This window comes from Delphinapterus leucas, chromosome 8 (genome assembly GCF_059928025.1).
Source record: "Delphinapterus leucas isolate spDelLeu-1000000601 "Yukka" chromosome 8, BTC_Dleu_Yukka2, whole genome shotgun sequence".
Lineage (NCBI taxonomy): Eukaryota > Metazoa > Chordata > Mammalia > Artiodactyla > Monodontidae > Delphinapterus > Delphinapterus leucas.
The window spans coordinates 38919552-38944960 of record NC_143136.1 but is presented as its reverse complement, the minus strand read 5'-3'; the positions used below and the strand labels follow the sequence as shown (position 1 = coordinate 38944960).

General features: G+C 38.7%; 1 protein-coding gene across 9 annotated transcripts in view; it reads right to left on the bottom strand.

The window, feature by feature from the left end:
- HECW2 (HECT, C2 and WW domain containing E3 ubiquitin protein ligase 2) overlaps positions 1-25409 on the bottom strand; it is a 456160-nt gene that overhangs the window by 279072 nt on the left and 151679 nt on the right. For 7 of the 9 annotated variants that reach the window (XM_022567294.2, XM_089915956.1, XM_089915960.1 and 4 more), the window contains one exon: positions 4008-4334. In XM_022567294.2, coding sequence (XP_022423002.2) covers positions 4008-4299 — 292 coding nt within the window. In that variant the 5' untranslated portion in view covers positions 4300-4334. Of the gene's footprint in view, positions 1-4007; positions 4335-25409 lie in introns of those variants that run through there. The other 2 variants (XM_089915963.1, XM_089915962.1) reach the window with 1 other exon arrangement.

Sequence of the window (25409 nt, the reverse complement as noted above, 5' to 3'; positions counted from 1 at the left end):
AAGCACTGAAATTGAAACTGTGATTAAAAATCTTCCAACAAACAAAAGCCCAGGACCAGATGGCTTCACAGGTGAATTCTATCAAACGTTTAGAGAAGAGCTAACACCTATCCTTCTCAAACTCTTCCAAAATATAGCAGAGGGAGGAACACTCCCAAATTCCTTCTACGAGGCCACCATCACCTTGATACCAAAACCAGACAAGGATGTCACAAAGAAAGAAAACTACAGGCCAATATCACTGATGAACATAGATGCAAAAATCCTCAACAAAATACTAGCAAACAGAATCCAACAGCACATTAAAAGGATCATACACCATGATCAAGTGGGGTTTATTCCAGGAATGCAAGGATTCTTCAATATACGCAAATCTATCAATGTGATAAACCATATTAACAAATTGAAGGAGAAAAACCATATGATCATCTCAATAGATGCAGAGAAAGCTTTCGACAAAATTCAACACCCATTTATGCTAAAAACCCTGCAGAAAGTAGGCATAGAGGGAACTTTCCTCAACATAATAAAGGCCATATATGACAAGCCCACAGCAAACATCATCCTCAATGGTGAAAAACTGAAAGCATTTCCACTAAGATCAGGAACAAGACAAGGTTGCCCACTCTCACCACTCTTATTCAACATAGTTTTGGAAGTTTTAGCCACAGCAATCAGAGAAGAAAAGGAAATAAAAGGAATCCAAATCGGAAAAGAAGAAGTAAAGCTGTCACTGTTTGCAGATGACATGATACTATACATAGAGAATCCTAAAGATGCTACCAGAAAACTACTAGAGCTAATCAATGAATTTGGTAAAGTAGCAGGATACAAAGTTAATGCACAGAAATCTCTGGCATTCCTATATACTAATGATGAAAAATCTGAAAGTGAAATCAAGAAAACACTCCCATTTACCATTGCAACAAAAAGAATAAAGTATCTAGGAATAAACCTACCTAAGGAGACGAAAGACCTGTATGCAGAGAATTATAAGACACTGATGAAAGAAATTAAAGATGATACAAATAGATGGAGAGATATACCATGTTCTTGGATGGGAAGAATCAACATTGTGAAAATGACTCTACTACCCAAAGCAATCTACAGATTCAATGCAATCCCTATCAAACTACCACTGGCATTTTTCACAGAACTAGAACAAAAAATTTCACAATTTGTATGGAAACACAAAAGACCCCGAATAGCCAAAGCAATCTTGAGAACGAAAAAAGGAGCTGGAGGAATCAGGCTCCCTGACTTCAGACTATACTACAAAGCTACAGTAATCAAGACAGTATGGTACTGGAACAAAAACAGAAATATAGATCAATGGAACAGGATAGAAAGCCCAGCGATAAACCCACGCACATATGGACACCTTATCTTTGATAAAGGTGGCAGGAATGTACAGTGGAGAAAGGACAGCCTCTTCAATAAATGGTGCTGGGAAAACTGGACAGGTACATGTAAAAGTATGAGATTAGATCACTCCCTAACACCATACACAAAAATAAGCTCAAAATGGATTAAAGACCTAAATGTAAGGCCAGAAACTATCAAACTCTTAGAGGAAAACATAGGCAGAACACTCTATGACATAAATCACAGCAAGATCCTTTCTGACCCACCTCCTAGAGTAATGGAAATAAAAACAAAAATAAACAAATGGGACCTAATGAAACTTCAAAGCTTTTGCACAGCAAAGGAAACCATAATCAAGACCAAAAGACAACCCTCAGAATGGGAGAAAATATTTGCAAATGAAGCAACTGACAAAGGATTAATCTCCAAAATTTACAAGCAGCTCATGCAGCTCAATAACAAAAAAACAAACAACCCAATCCAAAAATGGGCAGAAGACCTAAATAGACATTTCTCCAAAGAAGATATACAGAATGCCAACAAACACATGAAAGAATGCTCAACATCATTAATCATTAGAGAAATGCAAATCAGAACTACAATGAGATATCATCTCACACCAGTCAGAATGGCCATCATCAAAAAATCTAGAAACAATACCTGCTGGAGAGGGTGTGGAGAAAAGGGAACACTCTTGCACTGCTGGTGGGAATGTGAATTGGTTCAGCCACTATGGAGAACAGTATGGAGGTTCCTTAAAAAACTACAAATAGAATTACCATATGACCCAGCAATCCCACTACTGGGCATATACCCTGAGAAAACCAAAATTCAAAAAGAGTCATGTACCAAAATGTTCATTGCAGCTCTATTTACAACAGCCCGGAGATGGAAACAACCTAAGCGCCCATCATCGGACGAATGGATAAAGAAGATGTGGCACATATATACAATGGAATATTACTCAGCCTTAAAAAGAAATGAAATTGAGCTATTTGTAATGAGATGGATAGACCTAGAGTCTGTCATACAGAGTGAAGTAAGTCAGAAAGAAAAAGACAAATACCGTATGCTAACACATATATATGGAATTTAAGGGGAAAAAAAATGTCATGAAGAACCTAGGGGTAAGACAGGAATAAAGACGCAGACCTACTGGAGAACGGACTTGAGGATATGGGGAGGGGGAAGGGTGAGCTTTGACAGGGCGAGAGAGAGTCATGGACATATACACACTAACAAACGTAGTAAGGTAGATAGCTAGGGGGAAGCAGCCGCAAGGCACAGGGATATTAGCTCGGTGCTTTGTGACAGCCTGGAGGGGTGGGATAGGGAGAGTGGGAGGGAGGGAGACGCAAGAGGGAAGACATATGGGAACATATGTATATGTATAACTGATTCACTTTGTTATAAAGCAGAAACTAACAAAAAAAAAAAAAAGAAAATCACACCTAGGTACATAATAGACAAACTGCTGAAAACCAAGATAAAGAAAAAAATGTTGAAAGTAGCCAAAAGGGAAAAAAAGAAACACATTTCATATAGGGAAGCAAAAATACAATGAGGATACGTAAGAAAGGTACAGAAACAGCTTGAAATAAACTAAAGAAGAATAGCACTTTTCAAAAGAGATTTATTTCCTAATTCTATTTTCCTAGCTATATCTTTGGACTAATTCCAGATTTAGGACTCTGGCCTATTCTCTAGAAAGTGAAATGTAAGAACACCAAGATTTTGTGACTTTGGTCACTTGGGAATAAGATAACTCTTGTTGTGGAGCACAGGCTCTAGGCACACGGGCTTCAGTAGTTGCAGCACATGCACTCAGTAGTTGTGGCTAACGAGCTCTGGAGCGCAGGCTCAGTAGTTGTGGCGCACGGGCTTAGTTGCTCCATGGCATGTGCAATCTTCCCAGACCAGGGATTGAACCTGTGTCCGCTGCATTAGCAGGCAGATTCTTAACCATTGTGTCACCAGGGAAGCCCCCCTTTTTTTTTTTTTTGATTTTTGCTTTCAATTAAAGTAGATACTTATATTTTCTGGAATGTGCTATTCATCGTGCACTCACCTATGAATAACAGATGCAAATCAGCTAAACAGAGCTAGGACACTTTCATTAAAACAAATAGTAACCTATTTCTAAGTCATTTGTTAGGAGAATATGACACCTTGTTTACCTAATTGATCTAGGACACATCAAGGAATTTTGAAATAAAAAGATACTTTAGACTACAAGTTGTTCTTAATGTAATTCAACCTTCTGAAACAGCACATTTTTTCATATCAGTTATCTAAATCTAAACATCCTTTTCATCAGTTTAAAAATACTAGTAAATGTTAATAGCCACCTCTTTCCAAAACGCGGTTATTGATCAAGGGCAAAGAAGTTTTACAAAGAAAATACTGCAGGTTCTGACATTTAATTAAGGTAGAGATATAACCACAGTATTCATATCAGCAAAAGGTATTTATACTTGTTGACTGCCCCCCGCCCCCGCCCCAAAGAAGAAGAAAAAGTTCCTAGGATCTGGCTGCTTTAAATTATGTGTGTGAATTTCTTTCCAGGAGAAAACACAGAATAATATAATGTCAGAGTGAAATGTAAGATCAAGTCACAAGCAAGTCCAGGTCATTTGACTCACCTATGTGATAAAGTCCAATCCAATCACTGGGGTCCACCTCCTCTTTAATGTCCCAGAAGATGATGAGGTTCTGAGCTTGCCCCAGCGTGTACTCATACATGCTGGCAGTCAGGCTGGAGCGGCTCTCAGAAGTCACCAGATCGGTGTCGCTGTTGGCCCGCTGTAGAGTCATATTCTCGGGCATGGAGCTCTGGGCGGCCAGGCTCTGGAGGTTCTCTGGACTCAGTGTGTACCGCATCTGGGGATTTCGACGCCTCACAAAAAGCAGGTGCTCCCGGGCTGAGCTAGCCATCCCGTCTGCCTCTCTGAGGTTGGCTTTCTACAAAGCTGTGAGAGACAAACAAGCACAAAGCATTAGTGCTACAATGCAAGGAATTAAGTTTAAGCTTCCCAGATAAAAAGACTTTATGAGTGTTTGTTAAAGCTTAACCATGCAATAATCTTCTGCTGTCAAAATAAAACCTATATTCTACTGTCAACTGATGATTGTCAGAAACAACTTCTATAGACTGAGGTCACAAGATGGCAAAGGCCATCAAACACCTGTGGCCCTCAATTTCACTGGGCACAGCTTCCTCAGAGCAATTAAGGAGACTTCCCTACCATCCCTTTTACGGCTATTCTTTCTCCTTCAGAAATGGCATCCTCCTCTCCTTCACATATTCATTTGCTGATGCAATTAAATTTTAAAATAGCAAGACAGAAAATTTTGAGACATGTTCAACAGAGTTGAAATATACTACTGAGGACAAGTTCTATTTCCTTCCCATAGGAATGAAACTCACTAAACCCTTTTTCAGGAGCTTGCTCAAATGTTACCTCCTCACTTAAATAGAGTTGGCCATCCTGTTTAAAACTGCAACAGCCAAGCATTTCCCATCCCTCCTTCCTGGCTTTACTTTTCTCAAAAGCAATTACTCTGATCTGATGTACCACCACATAGTACCATACAATTATTTATTTGGTTACTGTGTACTTTCCCCCACAAGAATGTAAGCTGGGGGAAAGAACACTCTTCAATAAAAGGTGATTGGAAAATTGGGCAACCATGTGCAAAAGAATGAAACTGGACCACTGTCTTACACCATGCACAAAAATCAACTGAAAATGGCTTAAAAACTTGAAATAAAGCTCCGAGAAGAAAACACAGACCAAAAATTCTTTGACATAAATCGTAGCAATATTTTTTTGGTTCTGACTCCTAAGGCAAAGGAAACAAAAGCAAAAATAAACAAATGGGATCTAACTAAACTTAAAAGCTTTTGCACAGCAAAGAAAATCACTGATGAAACAAAAAGACAACCTACTGAATGGAAGAAAATATTTTTAAATGATATGACTGATAAGGGGTTAATATCCAAAATATATAAACAGCTCATACAACTCAGTATCAAAACAAACCAAACAACCCAATTAAAATATGGGCAGAAGACCTAAACAGACATTTTTCCAAACAAAACACAGATGACCAACAGGCACATGAAAAAATGCTCAACATCGCTAATCATCGGGGAAACGCAAATCAAAACCACAATGAGGTACTGCCTCACACCTGTCAGAATGGCTTTTATCAAAAAGAAAACAGATAACAAATGTTGGCAAGGATGCGGAGAAAAGGAAACCCTCCTGCACTGTTGGTGGGAATGTAAATAGGTACAGCCACTATGGAAAACAGTATGGAAGTTCCGTAAAAAACTAAAAATAGAACCAACCACCATATGATACAGCAATTCCAGTTCTGGGTATATATCCAAAAGAAATGAAAACAGGATATCAAAGAGGTATCTACACTCCCGTGTTCATTGCCGCATTATTCACAATAGCCAAAATATGTAAACAACCTAAGTGTCCATCAATGAATAAATGGATAAAGAAGATGCAATACATATACATATGATGGAGTATTTTCCAGCCATGAGAATGAAAGAAATCCTGCTCTTTGCAACAACACAGATGAACACTGAAGCATCATGCTAAGTGAAATAAGTCAGAGAAAGACACATACTGTATTATCTCACTTATATGTGGAATCTAAGAAAAAAGTCAAACTCTTAGAAACAGAGAGTAGAAGAGTGGTTGCCAGGGGCTGCGGGATGGGGGGTAATGGGAAGGTTGGTGAAAGACTACAAACTCTAAATTTTCAGATGAATAAGGTCTGAGGAACTAATGTAAAGCACAAATGACTACAGTTGATAACACCATATTATATAATTGAAATTTGCTAAGAGAGTAGAACTTAAATGTTCTCATCAAAAAAGAAGTGTGATAGATGTGTTCATTAACTAGATGGTGGGAATCCTTGCACAACGTATATGTACATCAAATCACCACAATATAAACTTTAAATATCTTACAATAGTATCAATTATACCTCAATAAAGCTGAAAAAAATAAAAAAGAATGTAAGTTTCACAAATGCATCTGTTTTGTTCACTATTTTATCCCCAGTGTTTCCAACAGTGCTTGGTACAGAGTAGGTGTCGATAAATGTTGAATGAAAAGATCACTGAACAGTGAGCATCCTTGTGCTAGATAGTCCTTAAGCTCCTAGGAGATACTCCTTACTATCTCCTAGATACTCATGACCTACACCTTGAGTCCCTTTGCTGGGCCTGCCCTTTGCCAAACCTATTTCTACCATCTAGACCCACAGTAAGCTATTTCCTTTGGCTCCCACTTGGCCTCCATCTAAAGGAACAAAGCTTTTCCTGTTCAAACTTAGATCCAGTCCCCTGTTGGTTCACTGAGTCTAGTCCTAAGATATCCATTTTCTTCTCCATTGCCAGGCTCTGACAGAGATTCTTTCTAAGACCTCTGTACTTTACTCTAGCACATTTGAGGTTCCATCTGCCAGTGCCTTTCCTGTCTGTCCATGGATTCACACTCCCTAACCCAGACCCCACAGGCTCTACACAGAATGAATCTGGCTCTCCTCTCACTACCCCTTTCAGGACTACATCACTCACTAATAGGTTTATGGATTTAACATTTACTCTGCATCCCTAGTATGTGCTGGCCTCTTTAATATACTACATCTTTTCAGAAGGCCACTCCTGCAAGGTGTCCTAGAATGTCAACCTGAACTTTCTTAAAAAAAAAAAAAAAACTAATCTTGGGCTGAATATTTACGTTATAACTAATAATATTGGATACCAAGTCGGAGGTAAGAAAAGAGGAGGGTTCCCTAATTTCTCCCATCCCCTCATCCATTTCACAAACACTTGGGTGAAGGGGACATTCTACCATTGCTAAGGTCATAGTACTTGCAAATGTATCTATTCAATTAATTTCTGGCATAAAGTTGATCTCATATTTTTAGCACTATCCCTTGAATTAAAAAATCACTGGGATTGGTGGGCAAGATGTCCTGTGTAAAAAGGACAGAAATAAAACGAACAGAGAAACTTAATACCCCTCTTCATAAATTTAGCACTTGCTTCCTTATGTGGTATATGGTAACTCTGACATCATATAACCCATAACTGTTAAACAACCTCAAATCCATAACGTCTAAAATTCAGGTCAATCTCTAATCTCAGGGTTTCATGAAATTTTCATTCTAGTGGATTTCGACAGGCCGTTCTTTGTCTATAAACCCAGAGTGCGTCCAGCACCACATCAGCTTCAGCAAGCACTGTAAATAGTTAACTCCTAACATGTTGTAGTCAAATAGAGAATGCAGGCTGGACATAGCTAAGCTACTCCCCTGAAAGAATAGGCCAGAATCTTTACAGCTTTAAGCCACAACAAAAGAACAACTGAAAATTACTCTGCTCTAGAAAAAAGGGGAAAAACAGGGATGTACACCAAAACTGTTTTATTTTTTAATGACCTCTATTTAATCAGAGAGATAGGTAAACACAGCGGATAAGAGAATAAGCTCCAAAGTCTGATTTCTGGGTTTCAGTCATATTTCTACTATTAAGTTGCTCTGTGATCTTGGACAATTTATTTTAACTCTGTGTGCCTTCACCTTCCCATCTGTAAAGTAGGGACATAATAACACCTGGTTCATAGAATTTTGGAGAGAACTAAATGAATCAGTATAGGTACAGCATTTAGAACAGTGCCTGGCATATAATAAGTGCTCAATCATGTTTAGCTATGAATATTATGTGACTACATTCTACTTTAATTATATAAAGTAGAACTGGTTTTAATCCCCTTGATCCCCCCACTTATTGGGAGAGTAGGCTATCCGTATCCACCATTATTCAAAGCACAATCCCAAAAACAGAAAGAAAAAAAAAAAAAAAAAGAGCCTGGTAGGCACTGAGGAAGAGCTATCCTGAAGCCCGAGCCTTAATGCCGTAACAGTGGCCTGACAAGGGCCATTCTCTGGTCCTCTAGCCAGAGATAAGGGTTGGAATTTGACTTTCTCACCATTATTGGCTTCATTCATTCATTCATTCAACAAAATTTTATCGAGCACCTCCCTTGTGAAAGGGAGACACGCAACAGACAGGTCAAAAAATAAGACAGAAATGTGCAAATTTGCTAGTTTAACTGAACCCTGCAAATAAAAACATATGGAGCATCTATTAGTACACATCTGGCATAAAGCTACAAAGTATACTAAACAGAAAAGAGAGTGAGGTTTTCTTTCAAATTCTTTCTTTTCTTTCCCTAAGGCACGTAATTTACTCTATAGGAACTTGACTCTGGGGGGAAAAGACAAATACACATATGAAAGAATTCAATCCTGTACTAATGACACTTCATGTATATGTACAATTTGTCCCCACAAGTATGTGATGGAGATAATAAACGCTCATGAGGCATCAGGAAGTGACAGTAATATTTATAAAGTGTTTTACATTTTTCAAAGCATTTTCACTTCTATCATCTCAAGTGAGACCCAGAATATTATGAATTAAATTTGAGAGATGCCATCATCTCTGTTTTCAGATGAGAAAACTGAGGATCTGTGAGGCAAAAGGTTAGCTGAAGGAGATAAAAACACTTTGGAAGTGGTTATATATTTGAGGTAAGTCTTAAAGGATTAGAGGAAAAGAAGAAATATATGAAGAAATGAATGCATTCTAATTGGAAGGATGGATATGGAGAAGCAACCAAGGATGAGAATATGAGAGGGAAGAAACAAAATCGAAAACAGAGGCTCTGCAGAACCCTGGGAAAATGATGGGAATCCTCCAAAGGAACCAAGCAGAAGCCCAGGGAGAGAGGCAGGTCTTAATACTGCCACTGAAGACATATGGTGAGCCCAGACCTGACTCAAAACATACTGATGCCCCATGAGGTTAAACCCCCACCCAAGGTCGCAGAGCTGTTAAGTGACAAGGGTAAAAATCAAGGTAAAATAGGAGAGAGAGAAACACACAGACACACGAAAGAGAGAGAGAGAGAGAGACAGGAAGGGGGAAGAGGGAAGGGAAGGGGGGAGAAGGTGGGGAGGGGAGAAAGGGAGGGAGAGGGAGAGAAACATGTCTTGAAAGTCAAGGAGAAATTCTGAGGGAGAGCCTCAGATGTTGCAACTAACGACTGAAAAGTTACCATAGCATCTGAAAACTAGGAGGACATCCTTGGCCTTAGGAAAACCTTTTACATGGAGTGGTAAAAGTGGTAAAAGTCAGACTGTTGAGGTTTGAGGAAGGAGGCTGGAAAGGTAAATGGAGGTAAAGAGTACAGACTCTTTTTCAAAAGGCTGGACTGTAAAGGGAAGGAGAACACGTGGTAGAGGGTGATGTGTACTGAGACAGGGTTGGGTGTGTTTGCTTGTTGTTTTTCAGCCTGAGAGAGACTTTTGCATGTTTATAATACTAGCATAGTCACTAAAAGCTCAGGAAATATGTGCTGAATGAATGAATAAATGAAAATTGAGAGAAAGGGCCAGTGAAGAGGAGAGGCTGAAGATGTAGGAAAGAGAGGAGATATATGATGGAGCAAGATGACTGAGGAGGAACAAAAGCTGGAATACACAGGACAGGAAGAGGATTAGTCTAAACCAGCACTGCCCAACAGAAATATGATGCAACCCACTTATGTAATTTTAAACTTTCTAGGAGCCACATTAAAAATGTGAACATTTTAATCATAACATATTTCATTTAACTCAATATATCCAAACTATTATTTCAACGTTAATATAAATAATTATTAATGAGATATTTTGCATTCTTTTTTTTTTTTTTGTAGTAAGGTGTTTAAAGCCAACACATATTTTATACTTAAAGCACATTTCAGTTCAAACTAACCACATCTCAAGAGCTTGAGAGCTTCATGTGGCAGGTGGCTCCTGGTCTGGACATCTAAACCATGGGAATGCTCCCAGCTTCCAAGACAATCTGCTTCCTTTTCAACTATATCCCACCAGAAAGGCCCTCAATGTAGCTAAGAGGAAAACATCATTAACTAGCTGACAATAATGTGTGAATAACCAAGAATTCCTTAATCCTTCCCAAGGGTTCTTTCCATGCATTTTAGCATGAAGATGCTTTTTTTCCATTATAGTTTGTTACAAGATATTGAATATAGTTCCCTGTGCTATACAGTAAATCATTGTTGTTTATTTTATATATGGTAGTATTCATATGTTAATCCCATACTCCCAATTTATCCCTCCACCTCCTTCCCCTTGGGTAACCATAAATTTGTTTTCTATGTCTGTAAGTCTGTTTCTGTTTTGTAAATAAGTCCATCTGTAGTATTTTTTAGATTCCACATATAAGTGATATCATATAATATTTGTCTTTCTCATGAAGATGCTTTTTGAGCCAAATCTCTACTTGGTATATGAAGACACCCAGTCTGGGGTAGAGAATTTTCTGGGGATAGATTTGAGGATGGGGAGGGTAACAAGTCCCAGAAACTCTTTTGGTACCTTTCAGCTTCTTTTCTTCAACCTTGAAAACTACACAGTCTTCAAAAGCAGGAACAGTGCTCCAGTGGAGCTTACGTATAACAGGGGAAGAGATGAAGTGGGGAAGTGATCAGGTTATCTGTATATTTCTTTAGCAAACACTCACATGGCACTTACTCTTTCTAAGTGATTTACAAATATATACAGGTTACTTGTAGGTCTTCTGTGTTTACCTAAGTAACTGCATATACTTAAACTTCACCCTGTCTCAATATATTCAACTATTAAACGGAGGTAACTTTAATGTAACATGCAAGGCCATTTGCAAGGATTAGGAAAATCGTAAGTGAGAGTTATTTTGTTATTTTTTAAAGTAACTACTGTTATTTTAATAAACAAATAATATAGTTCTGAACGAATTAATGCAATTAATGCCGGGGGTAGCTCTCCAGGCCTAAGAGTCTGGGGAGAGGAACTAAGACTTAGAAGACAGTTAACAGAAATCAAATGCTAAAGACCATCTTTACACATGAAAACTCACTGTGAACTCTGCCTAGTGTTGGATGACCCCATACTTAGCAAAGAAACGGAAAACAGTTCATGCTCCCCTACCTCCCTATTCAACATGGCTCCTGGCTCCCAGAGCCCAGAAATCAGCTACATTAGGATACACAGGCCTTCGAGTTATAGCTTAGGAACTCATCCACAGCTCTTAAAGAATTGTTTCCACATAAAAAAAAATTAATTCCAACTTCCAAACCACCCCACTTTAAAGGAACTTTTAGAGCCTACCACTCACAAGCCGGTCACTGCATGTAGTGAGATGTGAGACTAGAGAGAGAAGAGAAGATTAGAAGAAACTTGGGCACAGAATGTGAAGTAATTCACTTGGAACCTCACCAATGAGCAGGGAGCCATTCCAGGCTCTTGAGCAGAAGAGTCAAAATAGGAAATTTAAGCATGGGAAACTTAATCTGAAAGCTCACGTGGGGCTGATTGTAAGAGGAGAAAACAGAGGTGGGGGAACCAGTTAGCAGCTAACTGATTAGTTAAGACATCCGGCACTGAGTGCTGAAGAGCGGATTCAGCAACACAGGAAGGAAGTATATCAATCAGGAATATTTCAAAGAAAGAACCCGAAGACTTGGAGGCATATTGAATACAGGGGATAAAAGGGAGGAAGAAATTAAGACTCAATTCTGGATTTTCAATCTACGTGACAACAGAATCCCAGAAACATTAATAAGGCTGAGAAAATCAATACTACTTTGGGTGAGTTTAAAATAAATGCAATGTATCCAAGTAACTATATCCCAAAGACTCTCACGAAGGTGGGCCCCAACTGCTGGTTATTATGAGGCCAGGGATAAAACAAATACTCAAATGCAAGTTTCTGCTTACTAATGGGCTTAGAATTTATTAGTTAAAATTGACTATGCCAATGTATCTCTAAAAGGCTCAACTCAGTGTTGAAAAACCTCACTCAGATGTTTTACTTTACATAACTTAGATCAATGGAAAAGAAGTAAAATCAGAATGCTGAGATTACGATGAGAGACTATTTCCAAAACTGCTTTGGAAAACTTCATTTTTCCCCTGCAATATAAGTAATGTATTTTTTAAGAGTTCATGTTTCCGTAATAAATTAAGATCAAACCCCATGCAAAAATGAATTTGCAAAGTTGCATAAAAACTTTAACAATCAAGCCACTCTATCTTCAGCTAAAATTTGAGTTTATAACTACCTTATTCAATGCAATGTTCTCACATGGGAAAATGAGGGCTACTCCAACAACAAGCAACGACTGCTTCACATTTTCTACTGATATCTAAGAATTCTTCCCTTGTGTCCTGGTTTCATATCTATGCCTTCTGCAATAAGAAAGGCAAATTTTCTTCAGAATAGTATCTATGTTCTTCTGAAAAGCTTTAGTAGACAAAGCTGATGGTAAGGGAAACTGATTAATACTCACCAAATTTATTAAAAAGAAAGTTAGTCCTTTAAAGCTCTTTAAACAATCCACCCATGGTGAGTCTCTGCTGAGGCTATATATCCCATTCCCAAAGGACACAATTTAACACGACGTAGCACTCCTTTAAAAAAAAGAAAAAACCCTCCCACTTCTAATTATGATTAGGTCGGTACTAACCTCCTCTCTCAGGTAACAGACATCTGCTTAAATGACAACCAAAAACAAAATCACTTTTCCTCCAGAGGTCAAGAGAGATATAATTACTAAGCAAATTGCAAAATGCTTTAGTATACAATTTCATTTCCAAAAGCAGCAGATTTTGTTTAGAAGATACAGACAGAAGCAGATGACAAATACATTAAACAAGTGTTTTTATTTAAAATATTTTTGCTAAGGAGTCTGGAGGTGAAACCTCACCTGAAGGGCAAGTACTGAAAACATTCATTATGAAAAGATTTGTACAAAAGCGAGAGAGAGGCATGGACATATATACACTACCAAACGTAAGGTAGATAGCTAGTGGGAAGCTGCCGCATAGCACAGGGATATCAGCTTGGTGCTTTCTGACCGCCTGGAGGGGTGGGATAGGGAGGGTGGGAGGAAGGGAGATGCAAGAGGGAAGAGATATGGGAACATATGTATATGTATAACTGATTCACTTTGTTATAAAGCAGAAACTAACACACCATTGTAAAGCAATTATACCCCAATAAAGATGTTAAAAAAAAAAAAGAAAGAAATGCAAAATTGGAAATTAAAAAAAAAAAAAAAGATTTGTACAGACTGGAAATGCACCCTCATATTTTAATTTCCTAGATTGGACATTGAAAAATAAAACCAATAATAATAACTAACATCCTTGTTTAACCCTTCAAATTCCCAAAAAAATACCACATGCATACACACACATGCACACACCTGTTCAACTACACTGTACTTCAAACTCCATTTGTGTTTTACTATATAAATGAGGAAAGCAAAGGCGGGATTACATTTATGTCTAGAGACACTAAAGAAAACATAATATGTCTGCAATAAGCAGAGATGTGAGACCTCTGGGAAGAGAAAGCAGCGAGCCATCAGACCCCGCAAGCCAGCTGTCACCTGAGATGAATAAAGTTATCACCAAATTCTCAACTAAGACCCCTTCCCAGTGGCTTTTCACTGTGCCTTCTTGCTAAGAGAAAGCATACTCATTACTCACTGTTTATCGTACATAGTCATAACCCAATGCTTAGCTTACTCGGCAAGAGTGTGCTAGGAAAATGATTAAGATCAGAAAAATCCCTCCTATTTGACCTACCAATAAATGATTTCAGGGCATTCAACAGAGAGCCTGCAGTGACTGAAGTTGTCCCTCACTTCCTCTTTCCAGGTGGAAAAGTATCAGAAAAATGTAATTTTCCCTCCAGCCTGCTGCCCTTTAGGAAAAGGCTCTTCTCCCCACAATTTTCTCAAATGATATGTTATGATCCACAACATAATAATAGCCCACCTGTAAATTTTAAAAGGGATGGACACAGATAGAAAGAATTTTAAGTTTCAAAAGTTGTTAATTTTAAAGACTGAGTCCAACAAAGCTTTCAAGCTGTTGATTAGCTTGAAGCATAATTGACTGAATATGCAGCCAGACAAATATGAGAAAATAATTAAGATTTAGTTTAACTCTTCTGAATTCTTTAAACGTGATAAGGCTTTCAATTCAATTACTTAATTAAACTTTTCTTTTGCAGATGTGAATAGATAATTCACAAAAGGAAAAATTTAAATCACTAATAATTATATGTTAAAAATTAAAACAAAACTTAGATATAATTTTCTATGCACCAAAATATCAACTCTGAAAAATAACAGTACTCAGAAGTGAAGGTGCAGTGAGACAGAAACTCATGCTGCTGACAGCATGGTTTTGCAAAGCTCGCTGGGCATGCCCTTGGAGAAGAAAAGGCATCTAGACCAAAACTGAAGGCAGTGGGGGACAAGTGAGTCCTCAAAAGAAGCAAATCAGTTGTTACTAGAAGAAGAGGAAATGAATGCTGGACAAACATAAAGGAAAAAGAAAAAAATGGCAGACCGTTATACACATAATTAGAGAAGAATTTAGGATAGAGAGTGTGGGAAGAATCAAGACAACATCTTTATCTCAACAGTCAAGGAGAGAATGGAATGGGCCCTCACTGGCATTGGCATAGATACCAATTTTTTAAAAATTGATCTACACTCTTAAAATGCTATTAAATTAAGAACAGCAAAACCATTTCAAGAATCATTTTTAAACATTATGCCAGATATGGAAATCAAAATTTCGTATATTTTCAATACCTGTTTAAAATTCCAACATATTTTTCAGTAAATACACATGAAGTTCCATGATCTGTCCAAGGATTGATAAAAAGAAACGAAAAACTCTTTTATATCGAGCATTCTTGGTGGTTTCCTTGCCTAGCGACAAATAGTGATGGTTTGTGCATAAGAAGTAGAATCGATTCATTTTAGAGTAATCTCTTTTCAAAGATATTCAACTTTTACTCCCTGTACAGCCTTAGGGGAAAAGATGTCTTTTTTCTCTTGTGTGGAACACATCCCAAGACATTAACTTCCGCTAAAGCTGAAGATAATTACCAATTGTTGGTAAATGGAATTCGGATATTTAAGAACTCTGCATTACTTTGAGGTGGTTGGAGCACATTTGTGTGGAAAAGTCTTTCTTGCAAAGCAAACCGCATAAGCTTCTAGCTGTGGATTGTCAAAAGCTGCTAAAAAAGATGACTAACTGTATTTATATACAATTGCTTATTCCATAAAACACCAGAGGTTATAACTACAAACACTATTAATTGTGGCATGTACTCTATACCCCACAGAACACCCCCCTCTTTTCCATTCCCGTTGCCACAACGGCACTAAGTCAAATCCACATCATATCGTATCTAGGCCATCACTTCTTTATTATTTATTTATTTATTTGGCTGCACCGGGTCTTAGCTGTGGCACACGGGATCTTTGTTGCGGACTGAGGGATCTTTAGTTGCAGCGTGCAGGATCTTTTTTTTTTTTTTAAGTTGCAGCATGCAGGATCTTTTAGTTGCAGCATGCGGGATCTAGTTCCCTGACCAGGGATGGAACCCGGACCCTGTGCACTGGGAGCATGGAGTCTTAACCACTGGACCACCAGGGAAGTCCCAGGCCATCACTTCTTAAAAGGCCTCTCTGATCCTTGTGTTTTCCCCCAGACAACCCATCTACTCTCTTCCTATAGCACTTTTTCAGTGACAACGCTCCCAATCAAGTAAAATACATAATTAAAGGGCCACGATGGTAGTGAACAAAGGGGCAGGGGTGGGACCTGGTTTAGTCAGGGTGAGTAGGCAGGCCTCTCACAGGTAGTGACATATAAATTGATTAAGTTGAGACCTGAAGTTAGCAGGCAGTTGCATAGTCCAGGTGAAAGGTGAAGATGGCCTGGATTTGCATGGTGGTTCCAGGGGTCAGGGTGGTTTTTTAGTGTATTTCTTTATACTTCCTTAAACAAACCCAAAGTTCTATACAAACTTTCTCAATAGAAGGCTATCTATCTGCTCCCCATGAAAATGCTTAGCGCGTCCAGCATTGCTCATGCCATCCTCTCCACTTCCTGCACCCACTCCACCTTCAAGGTCTAACGACCACTCTCTTCTTGAAGAACAGCCAGCCAGAGGCAACATTCCCATGACTGAATTCCAGTGCCCTTTTTGATGTCATTCATATCACGTGTAATTCACAACGCTTTATAGTCTAATTATAAAGATTCGTGTCTTCTCTTGCCAGAGTATAAACTCTTTGAGAAAATTACTGTTTCTCTTATATGTTATATTCTCCATAAAATAGTAAGTTTTCGGTAAATATTTTTCAAATAAATGAATGGATGGGGTTGACTCCTACTAATCAGAAAATAAGAATGTAAAAGGACTAAATCAACAGTATGAATACATGTTTCATTTTCTTTAGAATTAGCCACATTAGCCATCCAAAAAGATTTACTGAGTAAAGTACCTACTTTGTGCTGAAAAGCACAAGTCCCTTGTTACAGTATAGAAAGAAATATAAATCAACCTGCAAGAAAGAAATAGAGAACAATTGCCTTCTATACTATAAGGTGTAAGTGCAAAAGTCACTTACACCTTAAGTGCAAAGAGCTCACTGCCAGGAATGATCAGCAGGGGCTGGAGCGTTTAAGAAAAGCCTAATGAGGGGCTTCCCTGTTGGCGCAATGGTTGAGAGTCCGCCTGCCGATGCAGGAGACACGGGTTCGTGCCCCAGTCTGGGAGGATCCCACATGCCGCGGAGCGGCTGGGCCCATGAGCCATGGCCGCTGGGCCTGCGCGTCCGGAGCCTGTGCTCCACAACGGGAGAGGCCACAACAGTCAGAGGCCCGCATACCACAAAAAAAAAAAAAAAAAAAAAAAAAAAAAGCCTAATGAGAAGAACTGAGCTGGACCTTGAAAGATATGAGGAGGCCTTTGAAATACGGCATGAATTTTAGGCCAAAGAAAGAATGTAATTAAAAAGTAAGGAAAATAGAGAGAAAAAAAAGTAAGGAAAGATAGCAACTAGCTTCCACTACCTTCACTCTGGTCCAAGCCACTGTCATACTGAATAAATAATCACCTACATCCCTGCTTCCATCCTTGATTTCTTACTGTCTATTCTCAACATAGCAACCAGAGTGATTCTCTTCAAATGTAAGTCAGAACATGTTGCTCTCTACCCCAAACCCTACAGTGGCCCCCGTTTCAGGCAGAGTGAAAGCCAAAACCCTTACGCTAGTCTGTAAGGCCCCACACAATCTGGTCTCCGGTGCTCTCTGACCTCATCTACCACTACGGCCACCCATGCTCATGTGACCCTAGTGCCACTGCTGCTCCTTGAAGGTACCAGCCACACTAGCACAGGAGCCTTTGCATCTGCTGTTTCTTCTGCCAAGGAAGCTCTTCAGGCAGAAGACCTGAACAGACATTTTCCAAATAAGACATACAGAGGCACATGAAAAGATGCTCAATACTGCTAATCATCAGGGAAACACAAATCAAAACCACAATGAGATATCACCTCACACCTGTCAGAACAGCTATCACCAAAAACACCACAAATGACAAATGTTGGCAAAAGTGTGAAGAAAACGGAACCCTTGTACACTGTTGGTGGGAATGCAAATCGGTGCACCCACTATGGAAAATAGTATGGAGGTTCCTCAAAAAACTAAAAACAGAACTACCATATGATCCAGCAATTCCACTGCTGAGTATATATCCAAAGAAAAAGAAAACACTAATTCAAAAAGATACATGCACCCCAATGTTCACACCAACATTACTTACAGTAGCCAAGATATGGAAGTAATCTAAGTGTCCAACAACAGATGAATGGATAAAGGAAACGTGATATATATACATAAATATGTGTGTGTGTATATATATATATATATATGTATGTATGTGTGTGTGTATGGAATATTACTCAGCCATAAAAAAGAATGAAATTTTGCCATTTGCAACAACATGGATGAACCTTGATGGTATTATGCTTAGTGAAATAAGGCAGACAGAAAAAGACAAATACTGTATGATATCACTTATAGGTGAAATCTAAAAAATGAAACAAATGAAAGATTATAACAAAACAGAAACAGACTCACAGATATAGAGAACAAACTAGTTGTTATCAGTGGAGTGAGGGAGAGGGAGGGGGCAATACGGGGTAGGGGATTCAGAGATACAAACTACTATGTATAAAATAAATAAGCTACAAGGATATACTGTACAGCACAGGGAAATATAGCCATTATATTGTAATAACTCTAAATGGAGTATAATCTATAAAAATATTGAAGCACCATGTTACACACCTGCAACTAATATTGTAAGTCACCTATACTTCAATTAAAAAATAAAATAATAATTAATAAATCACCAATACCCGAGATTTCCATGGTATATAGAATGATCTGGAAGAACCAAAAAGTTAAATGAATATCAATATGCAGCATGTGGATAAGCAAACAGTTCTGTTCAGTATCATGACCCTGCTTATTATTGATACCAGGTTTAATCTTGACTCAAGTATTAGGATAAAAAACGTTTTGAAACCTTTCCCAAACAGACTGCCTGCATTTTCATAGCACACATAGTTTTCAAAATTTTCTGACAAAGAAAAAAATCCTTTTAACCTAAGTATTCTTTATCCAGCTGCTCTCTATTAAGGAACTGAAGAAAGCAAAACATACACAAAACAATGAACTGAAGATTTTTTATATGAGTCCTCATTCAACCATTCTTCCCATGCAATGACAGAGTTGATCCCTACCACTCACATCTCTGTCTTTTAGTCAGTCACTCACTAAATTTCAGATGTTCCAACAATAAACTGATGCAAAGAGAAAATGTGTGAACTAATAAAAGACTCAGGATTTCATAAAAGTCAATGAAAGTGATTTCGAAAAACTACTTGAACCACATGCTAAACCAATGATTAATAAGGGTCTGGCAAAGTTAAAATAGTTGACAACTGAAGGAGGAAAAATATTAAGTGCAATTTGAATGTCACAGGATTAAAAAGAATGTCACACGGGAAGGCTGACAGTGGCCTGGCACAGCTTTTGTAATATGACTTTCAAGGCTGGGGTAGAAAGACAAATACCATATTACGCTATTATACAGTTTTTTGAAAAGATTAACTCCCCAACCCTCTAAAAATGTCAACTCTTCATTTGTTCTTTTTTTACTCTAATAATTAGGCCGTATTTGTGATTACAAACAAGATTAGACTGATTTCCATAATTCGAACTTTTGTTTGTCGAGATCCAACTCTTTTTTCCCCTAATCACTATGAAATCCGGCTTCCCAGTGTAAATGGATGTGTTTTAAGAAGCTTGCTTTTCTGGCATCTCTTGTCTATGTCCTGCCCTCACACTCACCCCATGGTATCCCACAACCACCTTATGATGAAGCTGTAAATTCGAGATTGCCATTTCCAGATGAGAGCACCATACTAGTGGACGGCACAGCTGAGACCCACACTTAGGTCTTTAAAGCCTACTTCTCTTCCCATTTGTCACCGTTCCTTGTGGCAACTATACCAAGCCCACATCATGGGGTACCTACAGTTACCCACAAAATTGCGTGGGGGGGGGGACGGGTGAAATCATCCGTTTACAGGATTTAAAATCAGCGCCTTCCACGCAGGTGCCGAGCAGCCTCCTGCTGCCAAAGCCGAGCTCCTGAGCTGACCTGCCATGCTTCCTCCCTGCCTTCTCACTCTCATTTCTGGTCCACCTACTGTAAGCTTTGCAGACATAGAAAGTCATTATTTCTTTATTTGTTATGAGCCACAGATCTATTATAAGTCAACTTTATAAACCCACAATATTGTTGAGAAGCAGCAAGTTCCCTCTCTCAAAACAGTCTCCACGGACTCTGACAACTTTGTAGTGTGAAGGCACAGTGCAGAGGCCCCGAGGAGCGGCTTTGCCGATGGGGGCCATTCCAGAATAGGACTCATAACAATCACATCCTTTTTGCCTGTCTCCTCTCACCCACCCATTTTTGAAAAGGATGATGAACATGTAGTAGAGGGTTCCTTGAGCAAGCACATGAAAGTTTGTACACAGAACTGCTGCAGTAAGCAGAGAAGTAAAGTTCTGCCTCCCACGTCAATACTGGGGCTGGATTTCATGACATTTGAGTATGTGTTAAAAGGAAGACAGTGTTGGCTTCTTAGCCTAAAGATACTGGGAGGAGGGAGGAAATTTGTGATGTCAACTCTGGGAAGCTTGCCTGTCTAAACTACCAGCTTCCTCCTGCCCCAATGCACTGATGCCTACAACTAATCCTCAGGGACCCTAACAGCTCTCCAGCCGACTTCAAAATGACATGTCATAAGTCCCTAACAAAGCAACTTGGTCTTCTCCACCTTCTTCCCTTCCCACTAGACATCACCAAGATGTCTAGTGCAGTAACAGTGACATGGAAACGATTCACTGAAAGTGGAAAAAATATGGAATGAAACAAGGTTGAAGTTGGTGGAATGATTTCTGCAGAATAGACAATTCTTATAAAATTATGTTAGAACCATTTTAATTGGGTTATATATCAGATAAAGTCCTATTTTAGGTAAAATTACCAATTTCTTTCTAAAAGCGCTGAAAAAATTCTTTAGTTTCAATGAGTCAAATTATTTTAACTTATTAAATTTATAGAAATTGGAGGGACTTCCCTGGTGGAGCAGTGGTTAAGAATCCACCTGCCAATGCAGGGGACACAGGTTCGAGCCCTGGTCCAGGAAGATCCCACATGTCGCAGAGCAGCAAAGCCCGTGCGCCACAACTACTGAGCCCGCACTCTAGAGCCCACGAGACACAACTACTGAGCCCACACGCCACAACTACTGAAGCCCACGTGCCTAGAGCCTGTGCTCCGCAGCAAGATAAGCCACTGCAATGAGAAGCCCACGCACTGCAACAAAGAGTAGCCCCCACTCGCTGCAACTAGAGGTAGCCCGTACTCAGCAGAGAAGACCCAAAGCAGCCAAAAATTAATTAATTAGTTAATTAAAAAAAGAAATTGGGTTTCTTTTCCAAATTCAATAGACTATAAGAAGCTGCATTTTAATTAATAGATTAAAATCTATTCAAAGAAGGAAATCCATTCAGTTTATAAATATTTACTTTTGCTTAGAATGCTACACTATTAAATTTAGAAAAATACCATGGCCTTAATAGTTTCAAACAAATTAAAATCTTGTTAAAACCTAAATCAATTATAACTGGTTGTAACTGAGGGAAAAATCTCAAAACACTATGCACTTATCCATTACTTTATTAATCCAATTCTATTTTTAAAAGAAAGATCCCAGTGTAAACCAAAAAACCACTCTGCCATGGTCAGTCCTTCTGTCATGACGCATGAGTAACTGGGATAAAGAAGAGATTTTGAATCACAAGTATTGGCACTTCTCCTCTCTCCCTCTCTTCCTCGAAGAGGAAAGTGTTCTCCTGCCTGCCTTCTGGAAGTAAGGAGACCTTGCTGGTCAGCTGGGCTGAGAACCAGAGAGACAGCTGTGTATGGCTCTCGCCTCAATCCAGCGTGTCTGACACAAGGCCCATCTCTAGCCTCGTCTGACACTTTTCTCTTTTTGGTTAGGCAAGTTGGGATGGGTTTCTGTCACAGACTTAAAGAATCCTAGATAATAACATGTCCCACTGTTTAGTTACAAAACCTAGGTAATGGGGGAAGCAGGGAGGGAAAAAAGGAAAAATCCAAAGAATCTGAGTTGACCTATAAAACACTGTGCTTTGCCAGAGAGAGACAGGGAAAGAAAGACAAGAAAATGATGTGGTGGTGGGAGGAGCGATGTATATACAAATTTCCAGCTACAACATAAACAAGCATTTCTGGAAATCTAATGTACAATATAGTGATTATGGTTAGTAACACTGTATTACATACTTGAAACTTGGTAAGAGAGTAGATCTTAAATGTATCACCACAAAAAAGAAATGGTAATTATATCACATGATGGAAGTGTTAGCTAACTATGACAGTAATCATTTTTCAATATATAAATGTACCAAATCGACATGTTGTACACCTTGAACTTATACAATATTGTATGTCGATTATGTCTCAATAAAGCTGGGGCTGGTGAGGGGGGAACCAAAAGGAGAAGACTGTGGGGATTAAGTATGGGGAGCATTTTTTTCTAGGGGATTAGTGAGGAAGAAGGAAGATGGGAGAAGTAGCTACCAGGAATATGACAACCACAGGATGTGTTAAACTACCATATTCTAGACCCCAACCCAAATCTACTGATCCTAACCCACCCATGGGACACAGCCCAGGCATCAGATTGTAAACATGTTCCCCAGCTGATGTTGATGAATGCTGAAATTTGAAAGCTTACTGATGTAAGAAATCACCAGCTAATCCCTACAGAGTCCCAAGTTAGACCAAATAATAACTTAGATGCTCTCTCCCCAAGTATATCCAAGTTTATTAAATTTTATTTTATTATTAAATATTTAAATAGTATATATTTTAATATTTATTTTATTAATTTTAAAAGAACCAAAAGTCGACTGAGAGACTTTGGTCTTTCTAAAATTTAATTCTATTTCCCATAAAATTTATAGCAACAATTACTTAAACAATAAAAACTTAACACAAAATCTTATTTATTCATCCCCATTCTTATTCCAAAAAAATTTTTCATGGCATATTGCAGTATGACACGCAACAAGCTGAAAGAAGTCAGTGAAGAAAAGCCAGGGGAAGCAAGCCAGGGGTCAAGTTTATGCTCAGAATTCTTGCCATTCAGCACTGCTCAGATACTAGAAATAGGCCACTGATTTGTCTCTGAACTTCCTAGCATCCCGACCAAAGACTCACAAGGATCACAGGCCTAATCCGCATGTCTATAAGATAAACACAAATGGTTTCCTGGTGATAAGCCCTGACTGTAAGTAAAATTATATGACTTTAAGTAAAATAAGAGATTTCTGCTTATTAGTCTTTATGATATAGGAAGTATTAACCTGTATTCTTATATCTACATCAAGTATGACATTTGTAATTGTATTACCTTTTTTTTTTGACATCTTATTGGCTTAACACAAATAGTGCCAATTCGGGCACATTTGTACATAGCTCTATAGTGGTCTACAATGCGCTGTCCACTACAAGCTATCAGCCACATGTGGCTACTGGGCATCTGAAATGTGGCTGGTCCAAATTGAGATATGCTGTAAGTATAAAATACACCAGATTTTAAAGACTCAGTACCAAAAAAGGGAACTCTCTCGAGTTTTATGTTGATTACACATTAAAATGATAAAGTTTTAGCTATATTGGGTTAAATAAAATAGATTAAAATTAACCTCACCTGTTCTTTTTACCTTTTTCAATGTGGCTACTGAAAAATGAATGTGTGGCACACATTATATTTCTACTGGAACAGTGCTGGTTTAGCAGCTACACTCCTGCTTAACTCAAGGGTCAAATTTAGACTTAGATCTTAAAGCAATGGATGGACTTCTTATTTTTTAAACAATTCTTTGTGAATATAACTTCTCATAAATAAGTTTCTCTTAAGAATCTGGCAACAGGAAGTTCAAGATAAAGTCCACTAACAGAAATCTGACCTTGAATATTTGACACAAGTGACTAAGGGCAAAACCACTGGGAAGGATCTCATCCTTTTGTGAACATGAAGGAAGCTGACCAGTACGTGTACCTACATAAAAGGCCACTCCTTTCCTGCATGGAGATTTGTTTGTTTGTTTGTTTGTTTATTTATGGCTGCATTGGGTCTTCGTTGCTGTGCAAGGGCTTTCTCTAGTTGCGACAAGCGGGGGTTACTCTTCGTTGCAGTGCACAGGCTTCTCATTGAGGTGGCTTCTCTTGTTGCGGAGCTCAGGCTCTAGGGACACAGGCTTCAGTAGTTGCGGCACGCAGGCTCAGTAGTCGTGGCTCGTGGGCTCTAGAGTGCAGGCTCAGTAGTTGTGGTGTATGGACTTAGTTGCTCTGTGGCATGTGGGATCTTCCTGGACCAGGGCTCGAATTTGTGTCCCTGCATTGGCAGGTGGATTCTTAACCACTGCATCACCAGGGAAGTCCTCTCCTGCATGGAGATTGGTGCAGAGATCATTTCTGGGCAAGATCTTCCTCAGAAAACAATTCTTGTCTATGTATGACCAAATGAATGATGACCCCAAAGCTCTAAGGAAAAAACATGGGCTAATAAACACATCCTGGTATATTTTCAGAGCAGGGCTTACCAGTGGGCCACAATCCAATGATGTAATCCTATGATTTCAGTAAATCGATTCCAGGACGGAAAGTATAAAAACAAAACTAAGCCCCATCCACAAAGACCAGTGAGAATCCATGATGAAATTGTGTCATCCAGTGAAAATGAGCTTATTTTCTGCTAAATTTGCTTTTAACAGTAATTAGTTTTACTCTAAGCAGCATGCTTAGGGAAGTCAGCAAGACCTGTATACGTATTCCCTCTGCCTACAGAAGCCATGTAAACAAATGAATCCACTCACACAAGAGAGGAGAGGGTAGACTCTGTTCTTCTTTAAGAAAAGAGACTCTCATGATTGAAAACACCTAATCACAAAGGGTTTGGGACCCTTTGCAAGAAACTAGTTATGAATTCTTTTTTCTATTACATCATAAAATTGTAGGGTATCCAGCTGGGATGATGCTAAAATCTCTTGGCCAATGAATTACTTCGAAAGAAGACTTTGAAAGAGTACAGCCAACTAAATTAGTTTTAAGTACATATACCCAAAGTCTAAGTAAAAAATAAACTGCCCCAAAGCACAGCACTACCAGCCGAGTCCAAACCCAGTGTGGAGTATGCTGTGGAACACAATCTTTGGGATGTTTTTATATCAAAGTAAGATGTAAGAAGAAAAGAACATTCTAATCAGGATCTGCATATATGATCATGAAAGAAAAATTTTGACTGTTTGACAAAAGATTCCTGATTATTAATGACATTTGTTGACTTTAAATGCAGCTTTAAGATATCACCTGCTTTAATGTTCAGTGATAGTTTGTATTTAGT